The following is a 13,784-nucleotide window of genomic DNA, read 5'->3' on the forward strand; positions in this document are numbered from 1 at the left end:
GCGGTTCAATTGAGCCATTCGATAGCACGTTCAATGTATAGCTAGCCGTTCGTTAATCGCGTGCGATAGAAACGAGTTGATTCGCGCCGCAAGCAAGCAGCCGTGTCTGCCTTTCCTATCAAACGATCCCGAAGCTACTCCCCGCTTTATTGGTCGTAACAAAGGATTACAGGCTAGTATTTTGCGTAAACGCGAGTAACATCGCGTCATCGTTTCTCGAACACCCGATACCTACTATTGTATCATTTTCCGCATGTTTATCGTAAAAATCTCACGAGATAAACTCGTTTTGCGTTTACACTTCGCTTTACTTCCGCTCGGTGATCCTTTTGTTCGCACTTAAGTTTTACGGTCGGGTAATGTGTTCCTTGAAACCTTATTGCGTGTGCTGATACGCTCTCTGTACATCTGATTTTGTAAGTTTTAGTCCATAAGCTGTGGAACTGATGTAATAATATTAGAGCAAAAATTAAATAAATTTTAAATAATAATAAATTATATAAGAATATTTAAATAACAATATTTACCGATATACAATATATATTTGGCATTAATTCCACGGCTGTATACTTCAATTATTTAATTAAGACATTGTTTAAGCATTTATTTTGGTAACTTACCTTTGATTTTAAAAAGTTGAAATAATTTTTTATCGTTTGAGTATTTCATATGAATAGCTTTATAAATATGTGTCATGTATCATTATCTTTTAGAAGTGTAGTTATATGTTTTACAGTTCATAAATTTTGAATTTTCAATGTCGTTGCCTTGTCCTTAAAAAGGTATATTTGTTTATAACGTGTGTTAAACTTTATATATAGTAGATGTATTAAAAAGTAGGGTTAACAATTTTAGAACTTCCCTTGTAAGATATATATAAGCTATCCTAGAACAATGTGGTTAATTCCGTGTTATTTACAAACATATTATAGTTGTGTTATGTATTGTTAACTCAAATGTAGTATTATTTGGGAACCGTTGCAATTTTCGCCCTGTTGTCTCTATTTTGTAATCCGTCAGTGCAAACAAGATGGCGCTGAACGGTACGGCGGGAAGTAGTAAACGCTTGGTCGATACCGAAAATTGTGAATCCTTCCCAATGATGGCGCATCGTGTGCAATCGAATCGCTTATTATTCGAGCCGGTCACGTTATACCTTTCCTTCAGTCTCGACGCCACCTGCGTCGCTGATGCGTGCGATCCACGTCCCCGAATTTCCGTTCGTTCACGCTAATTGCCATGACTAACAAGGAACAACTGACTAAGAGATTGGCTTCCCTTACCGCGTGAGAAATTCGTCGGGCTTTTGGTAGTTTGTAAGGATTTGCATAGATAGCGCTGCCTTCCCACGAGATGTCTTGAATCGTAAGAATTGGTGAATTTTCAAGCAACGTACACGGTCAAGCACTTGTTGCGTGATCTCAGGGGGAAGTTTAAGGTTTTAACGTGTATTCATCGTAGACGTTATCGCGTTTTATCGTCTCGTTGCTCGCCGGAAGCAAGTCTTCCATTGAACGAGTAAGGATATTTTTTGATATTTTGTTGGAATAATATGGAATATAAATGCGAATATACACGGAACGTATTGTTAGAATGGAGGTATCAAATATGGCATTTTCACTCAAAGTTTTTACGTGTTGGATATTTTTGATTGTTTGCTATCGTATGTTTAGACAGTAGGAAAAGATCGTATATTAGAGGTTTGAATTTGACTAATAATTTTTTTAATAATTATAGAATTCATACAAGGAGAAGGAAGTGTTTATTCAGAAGTTCTATTCGATTTATTTCAATGATAAGTAATGCTGCAAGGTAATTTATGTTTTAGAAATTTATGCATAGGTTAAGTTTACTTATCGGCCTCTATGGGCAATATTCCTGCAACAGCCTCATCGATATTCCTGTGTTTAGTTTTGCCAAAAATAGTGTTGTCGGAAGTTTGTATAGTTATAGTTAGAACTTCGTTTATCAACAATAAATGTACATACTCTGTTTCGCAGGTTTAATCAATTTTACGGATATTATTAAACATGTGTACAGCGTTTGATGCATATTGCATATTTAAACGCTTTGGTGTTGCTTCCATAATGAATGCACGCCTTGTATGCCCATCTCGTTGCTGTATTTTTCCAAAGATTTATCAATGAAGCTCAATTTACATTTTTTTTTACCTTCATCTTCTACCTTATTCAATCATGAGATTATGGAAATTCTATCATTAGTTATAAATGTCTTTATAATTAATTAATTAGTACTTCACTGAAAAATGGAGAGAAAATATCGGACACAATTTTTCCATTTCGAACAAACTTGGTCAAGGTTCTTTGAATCATTGCAATCTATTGTATGTTCTTCCGGTTTAATGAGGACGCGATTAAATTATATTCTATGCAACAATTGAAAATGTAAGTTTTTCATTCATTATATACATTTTATTAAAAATATAAATTAAATATATTATTTAATACTTTTCATTATTTACAGAATATTACTAATCATTTTCTTATCTTTATAAATATTCTTAGACAAACATGGAAATAATTGTATAAATACTGAAATATAAAAGAAGATCAAAGTTAGAAAAAAACATCATATTTTCCAATAACCATACCATAATAGCCATTAAAAGTTGGATTTACGAGAGCGATATTCAATGTGAAAGTTCCATTCTACAGTGGACGAGTGACACGCTTTATTCGAAATTCGAAAAGGAGACAATAAAACGTGTCCATTCATACTTATGTAATGACGATTCTCGTATTAGTATGTCCGGCCGTCGCAATATATTTTCGCGTGACATAACGCGCTCGTCATAGACACCGACCAAGGATAAACTCCAGTTGAATTATTCAATGTTTGCTCGTGCAGCGGATTTGTCTCGCCGCTACTGCCTCCAATTATGCTATAGAAACCAGCAGATTCTTGTTTAAAGTAAGGGAGAATTTGTTACAGAATAATACTTATGATATATTATGAATTTGAGAATAAATTTTCAGTTATTTCCCAAATAACATATTTAATTCTTCAACCTAATTTAATTCTGTGGATGTTCGCAAGAATCCTTGGTACTGAAGAAGAAATTTGTAATTTTGAAATAACTGAGGTTATAGGTATTTTTTAATCTCTTTTTCAGTATGTTACGATTTTTTAGATTTAGAAGCATTTTAGATAAAGAAATTATTTATTTCTTGCGTTATTTAATTTCTAGTAGAAATAAGTTAGTTTTTTATCCTTATTTATGATAATGTTTGAAAATATGTAATAGAGATTCCTGTTCGATGAAATTATTTCCTAGAATGCATGTTCGTTCAAAGTGCAAAGAGTCTTTTATTAAAATCCTTCTATACGACAGTATAGTGGCTTATGAGTATAAAATAGAAATGTTATTCATGTAATCGCAAGAAATTTTTGAATATTTTTTATTATCTGTATGTTTATCATTTTAATAAATATTATTTCTATTACTAGTATCCTTTAAAATGTTAGTATATTATAATGTGAAATTTTCATTATTAACAAAAGTACAAACATTAGATTATAATTTTATTTGAGATTAGATTTCTCTCAAATATTTGTTAAATACTCTGAATTATCGTCTACATAAACGGAACGGTATAACTTAAATAGTTCTTGAGTGTCAGTCTAGGTACAAAAGTTCATTGTAACCAATCCACAGTGTTTAATACGGTTAGCATAAAATAGGTTTCCAATCCCTGCATCTTGGTTTCCATTGTTTCACCCGCTAACACGCCGCGCAACCGCTGAACTGACGTTTCAGTACTCCTCTATGTATCACGAAGTGTCTCAGTTACAAAATGCAGCAAAGTTTATAGGAAATGGTAATCTAAACCTCGGTGTGCTTCGCAAGCATACTGTGACCGCAACGGCTGACATTCGCAGTGTTTAAGCGGCACACTTGAACCGCGAAACTCTTCAAAAAATTCCTCACTTTCCAACCTCGTTATTTTTGCTTTTAATATTCTCGATATACTTTTCTTGGAAACGTGTTTGAATGTCCACAGTTCTTTTTTCAAGAAACTACGTGTCACGTGGGATGCTAGTGACTCACAATGTTTACGCTGGAAGTAAAACTTTTCCCAATAAAATATTCTTAGTGCCTTTTTCTTTCCTAATATTATTTAAAATAAAAGTATTTTATAATATCATTAATTAAAAAAATTAGAATAGTATAGAATTTTTAACATTTTGATTTTGATTTAAAATAAATATATTTTGATTTTATTTCTCGAAAAATATTTCTATTCATTTTATAAAAGCGTTATATACGTTTATCATGACTATTATGAATCATAGGCGATCTACATCGCAAAAAAGTATAAATAAAACAATCATTTCCGACGACACTGCGCTTGTCAAACGAGAAATGGCGTTGTTCGAATCCATGGAAATTTTTATAATTATTAAAAGAAACACACATCATAATCTGTTTGAAACAAAGTAACTTATGTTTAAAATATTTTTTCGAATAATAAATAAATAAATGTTTCATGTATATTGTTTCATAGCAGTGGGAATCAATATTGGAAGGTGCGAGATATCTCAATCGATCATTTTTTATATCGGACTGTTTCACGAATTTTCGAATGCTCCCGTGGCAACTTACCGACGTGATGGCGCTGGGTCAATTGAGGTGGTGCTGTGATCATAGACGGAATAGTTCACGTTTCGAGTTACTGTGCTTTTACAAGTATGATGTAATATGTTGTGTATGACGCATATATCTTTTACATTACGAGATAAAGTCTTATATTCAGCGTAACATGTCGAATGTCAATGTGTTCGTTTCAGTATTACGAATTACGCCTTGACGCGTTGTGTGTTATGATATATAACTTTCAGTGAATAACGATTGATTGGATGCGCAAAAAATACAGAGATGGCGTTACAATTAAAATAAACGATTCTAGAATTTAGAGAAGGAAGTGAAGTTTGGAAGAGGTTTACGAATTAGGAAAAATCAAGTGAGTTCGATAAATTTAAGTCGATTGTATAGCCAAACACGCACAAAATAAATAACAAAATTTTTAAGGGATATGTAATGCCTTTCTGCTGTTATGTATAATTAATAAATAAATAATTGGGTGGGTAAAAACTCAGTTTACAAGATATCCCGACCATGAGTACAAGAGGTTTAAAGGACGTTGCGCGAAACCCACGTGAACAGAGGAAACCGGACGATGTTGCTCTGAGTGGCGATGCTTGCATCGGGCATGTTCGTTCACGTCGGTTTGCCGGCCGTTTCGAAAATACACGCGGAATGATTCACCTCTCACGCATGTCCGTCGTCTATCGGTGTCTAGCGCATTATAATGCGGACGGAACGAGCGGATAGTGCGCGCGTTGGAACAATGGCCACTTAAACTAACTGGCTGATTAAATGCTCACCTCGGTCACCGCGGATGCACGATTAAATATGGTGCGCGCCGTCCACGCCGTGCTCGTTTTGCTCGATCAGCCGCGTCGAAGAAACGTTTCTCGCCTTCTTTGCAGTCTCTGACGGGCGCTTAACTAAATGCGTAATTAAGTTTATGAAAGCAAACGTTCGCGATTTTATGTGTTTACTGATGCATTATTTGATGTGATTTGTTCCATACATTATACTCTGAATGAAAAGTTGATAGAAGCAGACGTTAACAAGGAATTTCCTTTCTCTTAAATTTGTGTTGTACGCTTTTTAAAATGTGCATTGTTTGTTAAAAGTCATCAGGATTGTACGACCTAATACTGGATTCAGTTTGAAATTTGTAGTGGTGTATAAACATTCAATATTTCCTAAAAAAATTTTAAACAATAAATTATGTTCTTTAATTCAACGCATTTTTATGTATTGGTGCAATTACATCTATTATTTATAATATGGAACTCTTATATTTTCCACTTTAGTCAATAGTACCAGTTCTTACCTTCTACAAAGTTATTACAGTTTGAATCATGGATCAACAGACGTCATGGCATATTGAGGTTATAATAATTATTCAAACAATTCTACTTTCCATTCTACTTTAAGTACTTTTTATCTTTTCTTTATGTTGTTTAACGCTAACAATAAGGAAGCTCTGCCTCGTAAAAGTGTCGAAGCATAAACGTAATATTAAATTGCGCGGATTGTTAGGCGAGCTGTTTCGTCTTTGGAGGTTAGTTTTCACGATCGAAAAGTTATCAAGGTTGTCTTGGCGTTCAGTGTGCCGCGTTTGCCAGAAAGCAAGCTTTGGATATCTGGTTTCTTGAGCAACGACCATAAAGATTTGTCTCATCGTGGGGGACTCGGTTCGAGAGCATGTGGTTCCTGTGTTGATTTTGTCTTTGAGATACACGATAGCCCTGCTCTTTTTCTTTCCCCCTTCTGCGCTTGCGTATCAGTTAACGATACATCGCGTTTCATGCTAACGCACAAAGATTGCGCACGAACGCTTCTTACATGGCGTAACAGTGTCACGTTTGATTAACGTTTGTCGTGAAAGCAAGTGTACGAATGCTTAAGCGAATCGTTATGCTAATCGTTTCCGGGAACTTCAGATTCTGAGACGATTTTTCACCATTCGCACGTCGCTCTATATGTAATGATTTTGAAGGTTTTATTGACACGTATTTAAGGTACATGTACGTATTCATTCTGAATGCTTCATTTGTATGTGCGACGAGTATAACGCATTTGCTGTTGTCGGTCAAAATTGCAAGATAGAGTTAATAAGAGACCTTGACACAGTTTCTGGAGATTAGATATAGAATACGATATGTAACCGTAAGCAGATGACCTTGTTTGCACAGAAAGAAAGCGATAAGGTGGAATATCTATTGTTTGGTTAATGTACTCTACTTATTTTATAGGTTATGACAGTCAACTTTAATTTCTACAGTAACATATTGTTAATAACAATCGATTCACCACTAATTAACAATAAGTAAACAAACAGCTATTAATTATATTAAAATATTAGTAATATTAAAATAAATTAAATTCATTTCTTAGTAAATTTCCCTAGACAAGTGGAAACTACTCGATGCCTTAAAATAAATTAAAATAAAATTTTGAATTGTGAGATACATTAAAAGAACCCTTCAAAATGAATACAACATGTCCATACAAAATACTGCCATAAAAAATAATTCAGAAATGAAGAATAACCTTTTGTTTTCGGAAAAATATATCAATATACTAACTGGAAGTTACGAGGTATGAACTTCTATTTCTACGTATATTTGTACTATTGTTTAATAATATAATAATATTAATAATTAATAATATAATATACTGTATAATTGTATTCGCATATAAGAACATTTATCATGTTCGAACGATAAAAAAGGAAACGCGTGACGGCGATGAAAGTGTGCTTAAAACGGTTTTGTTGTCGTTTGCAGGTTCGCATAGGCCACTGCGGGAGTTGCGATGCCAACGTATCACAATGCGGGTGGCGGATACCCGAATGTGTCAGCGCCAGCGCGGCAAGCGAAGCTCGATGGCAATCAAAATCACCATACGATCCCCTCAAACGTAACGTCCCATCCCCTTATACAAAATAGCACGCAACACAACGTTCCTTCCAACTTGTCTGCAAGTAACATTCCGTCCCATCCAGTATCACCGACGATGACTACGCATTCGAACGTCACCACTCCTAATATAACCAGTCACATGAACACCGGCTCACCGCCGGTAATCCTCACCTCGAACGTCACAAATCCTAGCAATCCTGCTGCGTTATCGGTGAATCCGAGGCACGAGGTCAAACTGAACGCTATGCCGTACGTATTTGTTCCTTGCACGCGGGAAATTATACCGGTTTTGAAACGGTTGGAGGACCAAATCGGTTTCGCGTTTGAAGGTTTAAACTTGCGATAGGAAAACGTTTGATCTATAGGACGAGACTGGAAGAATGGTATAACAGGATAAGAAGCAGTTCCTTGTATAAAAATAGATGAAAAAGGTGGAATAAGATCTTGTCACATGAGACTTTGGAGATTTTGAAGAAAGTGGATTTTAAAAATTCGTTGCGTACGTATATATGTATTTATGTAGCTAAGATATAGTTTGTGCAGCGATAGGCATGCCTATTGTGTTTGTATACAATGTCTAACGGGTGTGTATTATTTAGAAGACAAAATTCTCGACTTTTATCAAATTCAACCCTTTGAATTAGCCAGAAACATAGTCCTCCAATCGTCTTCATCAATATTTCTTGTTCAATTAATCAAATAAAATTTTGAATTGTGAGATACATTAAAAGAACCCTTCAAAATGAATACAACATGTCCATACAAAATACTGCCATAAAAAATAATTCAGAAATGAAGAATAACCTTTTGTTTTCGGAAAAATATATCAATATACTAACTGGAAGTTACGAGGTATGAACTTCTATTTCTACGTATATTTGTACTATTGTTTAATAATATAATAATATTAATAATTAATAATATAATATACTGTATAATTGTATTCGCATATAAGAACATTTATCATGTTCGAACGATAAAAAAGGAAACGCGTGACGGCGATGAAAGTGTGCTTAAAACGGTTTTGTTGTCGTTTGCAGGTTCGCATAGGCCACTGCGGGAGTTGCGATGCCAACGTATCACAATGCGGGTGGCGGATACCCGAATGTGTCAGCGCCAGCGCGGCAAGCGAAGCTCGATGGCAATCAAAATCACCATACGATCCCCTCAAACGTAACGTCCCATCCCCTTATACAAAATAGCACGCAACACAACGTTCCTTCCAACTTGTCTGCAAGTAACATTCCGTCCCATCCAGTATCACCGACGATGACTACGCATTCGAACGTCACCACTCCTAATATAACCAGTCACATGAACACCGGCTCACCGCCGGTAATCCTCACCTCGAACGTCACAAATCCTAGCAATCCTGCTGCGTTATCGGTGAATCCGAGGCACGAGGTCAAACTGAACGCTATGCCGTACGTATTTGTTCCTTGCACGCGGGAAATTATACCGGTTTTGAAACGGTTGGAGGACCAAATCGGTTTCGCGTTTGAAGGTTTAAACTTGCGATAGGAAAACGTTTGATCTATAGGACGAGACTGGAAGAATGGTATAACAGGATAAGAAGCAGTTCCTTGTATAAAAATAGATGAAAAAGGTGGAATAAGATCTTGTCACATGAGACTTTGGAGATTTTGAAGAAAGTGGATTTTAAAAATTCGTTGCGTACGTATATATGTATTTATGTAGCTAAGATATAGTTTGTGCAGCGATAGGCATGCCTATTGTGTTTGTATACAATGTCTAACGGGTGTGTATTATTTAGAAGACAAAATTCTCGACTTTTATCAAATTCAACCCTTTGAATTAGCCAGAAACATAGTCCTCCAATCGTCTTCATCAATATTTCTTGTTCAATTAATCTGCTTTGTACAAATTAGTATAGTTTTTTATTAGTATAATTTAGTATCCTTAGAGGTATACATAATATTGGTTTTATCTCGATTCGGTATTAGTTAGTATAGTATAGTTTTCCCAAACCAACTCACATCATCTCAAACTGTCTCAAACGTTAAATCTTACACAAAAGATATTCGTGAATGTTCTACATTTTCGATATTCTTAACGACGAACATAACTTTCTATCAATTTGTAGTCTATCATGACTCACGCATCTTCGAACGTTTCAGATGGTTCCACGGGAAGATATCGAGGGAAACTGCCGAACGATTGTTGCGGCCGCGCGAGGACGGCCTGTTCCTAGTCCGGGAGTCGACGAATTTCCCCGGCGACTATACGCTGTGCGTGTGTTATCAAGGCCGTGTGCAACATTACAGAGTGAAATACAAGAACAATCAGTTGACTATCGACGACGAGGAGTTCTTCGAGAATCTGGCCTTGCTGGTCGAGCATTACGAGCAGGACGCGGACGGATTGTGTACGCAGTTGACCAAGTCCCTACCGAAACAGGGCAAACAGGATTTCTGCGTGGATTTAAAGGCGTTCATCGAGGCTGGCTGGGTGATCCAGACTCACGAGCTGGAATTGAGGGAATGCATCGGTAAAGGAGAGTTCGGTGACGTTTTGTTGGGCGTTTATCGGGGCGAAAGGGTCGCCGTGAAAATGCTGAAAGATAACAGCGAGGCAGCACAGAGGTTTCTGGCCGAGGCTAGCCTCATGACTTCACTGATCCACGACAATCTGGTCAAGTTGCTCGGCCTTGTTTTCAATAATCAACACATGTACCTGGTTACGGAATATATGAGCAAAGGATCCCTGGTGGATTACCTGAGATCAAGAGGGAGACTGCATGTTTCCAAGAAGGACCAGATCAACTTTGCGTAGTACGTAGAATCACGGATCGAGTCGGATTTATGTTTCACTGAGGAAACGCGAGGTGTCACGCACTGATTTCTGTGATATTATATACATATAAACCGGATGGTCGGTCGTTTCTGTAAATATTGGATAGTTTATAAAATACTGAAATACTTTGCTTTATATTTTCTATGGTGGTACGTGACCTCCTTACAGTATCTTTTTACGTAATATGATAGGCTAGTAGGTAGTGGTTATGAACGGTAATGATGTAACCATGAGATAAGATGCATGCGCTTTACTTGAATTAAAGTTGAGTTCAATATACTTAATTGAAAGCAAATTTGGCAAAAGACAATTGTTTGCAAGAAGTTAAATATTTAGTGTTTACAAATGAAACTTCATTGAAATCAGTGTACTACATCTCGCATAAATCCTTTGTCAAACAGAGCTGGTTTTGAATATGCATTTTGTTCCCTTTCAGCGACACGTGCGCAGGTATGGCATATTTGGAGTCCAGACACGTAGTGCACAGAGATCTGGCTGCGAGAAACGTTCTCGTCGCGGAGGATAACTCCGCAAAAGTGTCAGATTTCGGTTTAGCTCGGGATGAAAATTTTTCTCTCGAAGGCGGAAAGCTGCCCATCAAATGGACTGCACCAGAGGCTTTAAAGCAAAATGTAAATGTCACATTGTTAAGTAGCGACTCTCGAATATTGAATTTCTACAATATTATTCATGTATAAACGTAATTTCCAATTTCTCATTTGCAGAAGTTTTCAAATAAGTCTGATATGTGGAGTTTTGGAATACTCTTATGGGAAATTTATTCCTTTGGACGTGTACCATACCCACGAATTGTGAGTACAATATTCCGTTTATATTTTTCTTTTGTACGTTGTTTACATTGATGTTTTTAAATAATTTCTTTTTTTATTATGGACTTCAGCCATTAGCGGATGTTGTAAAATGTGTGGAAAAGGGATACAAAATGGAGCCCCCAGATGGTTGTCCACACGAAGTTTATGATATTATGAGACAAGTATGTATTAACATGACCATGCAAATATTGTTTTAAATATTATTATTAAATAAATATTTTTTATTAGGCATGGGACTTACAACCTGAAAAACGACCTACTTTTTACGATATAAAACTAGTGCTAGGTCAATTGAAAACAGAATACACCAAAGGTGTGAATTAAAAAATGAAGAGAGAAGAAGAAATGCTACTTATCATTCGTAGAGTATTGTAGAAAAGACAAAAAAAAAATGGAATTAGTGTTTTCGAGACTTTTTTTAAGTCAGGGGCAAAGGTAATGGCTCTAAATACTTTTGCTAAAAAAACAATTTTCTATTGTACATTTTTATTGTACAAAAGTAGCATCTGCGTTGCTTGTATTTATTGTTATATTATTACTATTGCTATTATTATTACTATTATTATTATTTTTAAAAGTGTCTTTTTAGTTTCTTCTTTTATGAAAATAATTTGCATATAAATTAATGTACATCAATCGTGCCTTTGGCCAAGTTGTAACTCTTAAACAAAAGAAGTTCAACTTGTACATCCGAAATTCAGGTAGTACTTGAAAGGATATTCATACTTCAAGTTTTTTTTTTCTTCCTTCTTTTTTCTTCTTTTTTTTATACTTATTTTTATTTACAGTCATGTTTTCGTGAAATCGAGTATGGCAGTTTTAACTAAGCTGCTTAACCTCGTGTGTTTCAAATGATTTTGTCAGTGTCGTGACTTGAGAAATATTTCCAGGTGTAAGAAGCGCCTTACATTGAACTGAATTTAAAGAAGATGAAAAATAATTATTCCCTACAAATACCTATTATAAAGTAATCTTTTGGAATTATATAAGGATGGATCTCCGAATTTTTTCACTTACGTGTAATGGTAGAACAGAGAAAAGTAATTAGATTTTTATCATCAACGATTTGTCACAGAGATCTTTGTATCGTATTATAGCGAGTGTAGATTAAAAGTACTTGTTAGTTGTATAAGTTTTTTTAATCAAAGATTTGTCATAGGAAGTATTAACTTTTAACTAAATTATTGCAACCATTATACACAATTATTTAAGTTGTCCCGTGAGATATTTGACTATATATTAGTGATGTAAATGTATCTGTAAATACTTTTGTACATATCCGACTATCAGAAAGGAAAAATAAGAAGAATTAATATTTCAAGTACAGATTGATATTGGTTAGAAGATTTAACAAGCATTGTCCATATTTTTTGTTTTTAGTTTTTAAGATGGTTATTTTACACGACTATCCGAATGTCCATATTTCAATTACACCACGTAACGCAATGGTATAGAAAAATCGGATAATCATATATTTAAAGTAATTAAATGGTAGATATTTCATGTTATTCTATCTTCCTTCTGTAATATAGGAGCCACCACTTATTTAATACTTTTTCCAATTGTTATAACGGACTAATGATATTTATTCGTAGAGTGTAGGAAGTTTCAAGCGGAATAGAAAAAAAATGTGACAAATACTGGAGAGTTAATTTCTTGGTTCGCCGGAAAACTATGAATGATTGGTATACAAAAGTTCTTAGTTCAAGTAAATAGTCTTTGTTTTAATATCCTGTTTTGCATCTAATTATACTTACATAATTTCTATAAGAATAATGTATACAGAGATATATTATAAAAAAAATCAAAGCTAATATACTCAGTTCCTCGCGTTCTTTAATTACTTGCTATAGTATCCAACAGAAAAACCGTCATGACTGAACCGAGCTTTGTAAGAACGATAATTTTTAACGATAGATCAGGTCTGTTTCGCATTTGTGCGTGTCTAGTTTGAAAGTAGTGGGTAGCTGTAATAAGTATGTAGCGTATTTATAAGCATACCAGTCCGTTTATAACTTCGATAGCATGTATTATAATGTATATGGCTCTAATCCAGTACCTAATATTTTTTCGACGATACTACATTTTCGACCTGTGTTTTTGTGCGTTACAATACTTTCTGCGATTATAAAGACCGACGTTTGTGGATATATACACTATTGCCGAGTTAGCTGATTGTAGTTTGGGACTGTATCTGGACAGTACAAGTGAGATATGGATACCTGGCACGAAATATGTATCGAGGTCCTAAGCCGGTAGCCTGTTAAAACAAACATGTTAGGTGTCAGGAGGGCGTCGGTTAGCTAATACGACAGTACTGTATTTGACATCCATTATCCATACTGAATGTCAGTTCTACTTGCTTTGGTATTTCTCACGTTTCTATGTTAAATATTGAAACCTTACTTTTTGTTATACCTTTTTAAGCAGCTTCGTATTAACAGTGTGGTGTGACGAACGTTATTTCATAATAATTATCCTGTGTAATTTATCATATAAGTGAAACTCTGTTACAGGACAGCGTTAGTCTTTTATGAATGTGACCAGTGTGTTAAATTCGTTTATTTTTTACTCATGATAAATTTGTTAGCTCGTAAGAAATTTAAATATATATATAAA

The 13,784-nt window shown here is 35.0% G+C and overlaps 1 protein-coding gene and 1 long non-coding RNA gene across 2 annotated transcripts in view; both read left to right on the top strand.

The window, feature by feature from the left end:
* LOC108553575 (uncharacterized) overlaps positions 1–7,420 on the top strand; it is an 18,402-nt gene extending 10,982 nt beyond the window's left edge. Inside the window, exon 3 of the long non-coding RNA XR_001890645.1 lies at positions 7,384–7,420. This is a non-coding gene — a long non-coding RNA (uncharacterized LOC108553575). The remainder of the gene's footprint in view (positions 1–7,383) is intronic.
* An 875-nt stretch (positions 7,421–8,295) lies between these two features.
* Positions 8,296–11,591, top strand: LOC108553574 (tyrosine-protein kinase CSK). Its single transcript, XM_017908552.1, has 7 exons — positions 8,296–8,370; positions 8,559–8,942; positions 9,657–10,310; positions 10,769–10,964; positions 11,058–11,144; positions 11,234–11,326; positions 11,394–11,591. Exons 2-7 carry the CDS (start codon positions 8,587–8,589, stop codon positions 11,487–11,489), a joined length of 1,482 nt encoding a protein of 493 aa, XP_017764041.1. The 5' UTR covers positions 8,296–8,370; positions 8,559–8,586; the 3' UTR covers positions 11,490–11,591.
* The last annotated feature ends 2,193 nt before the right edge of the window (positions 11,592–13,784 follow it).

The sequence above is a fragment of the Eufriesea mexicana genome, unplaced genomic scaffold (assembly GCF_001483705.2).
Source record: "Eufriesea mexicana isolate 0111107269 unplaced genomic scaffold, ASM148370v2 scaffold11180, whole genome shotgun sequence".
Lineage (NCBI taxonomy): Eukaryota > Metazoa > Arthropoda > Insecta > Hymenoptera > Apidae > Eufriesea > Eufriesea mexicana.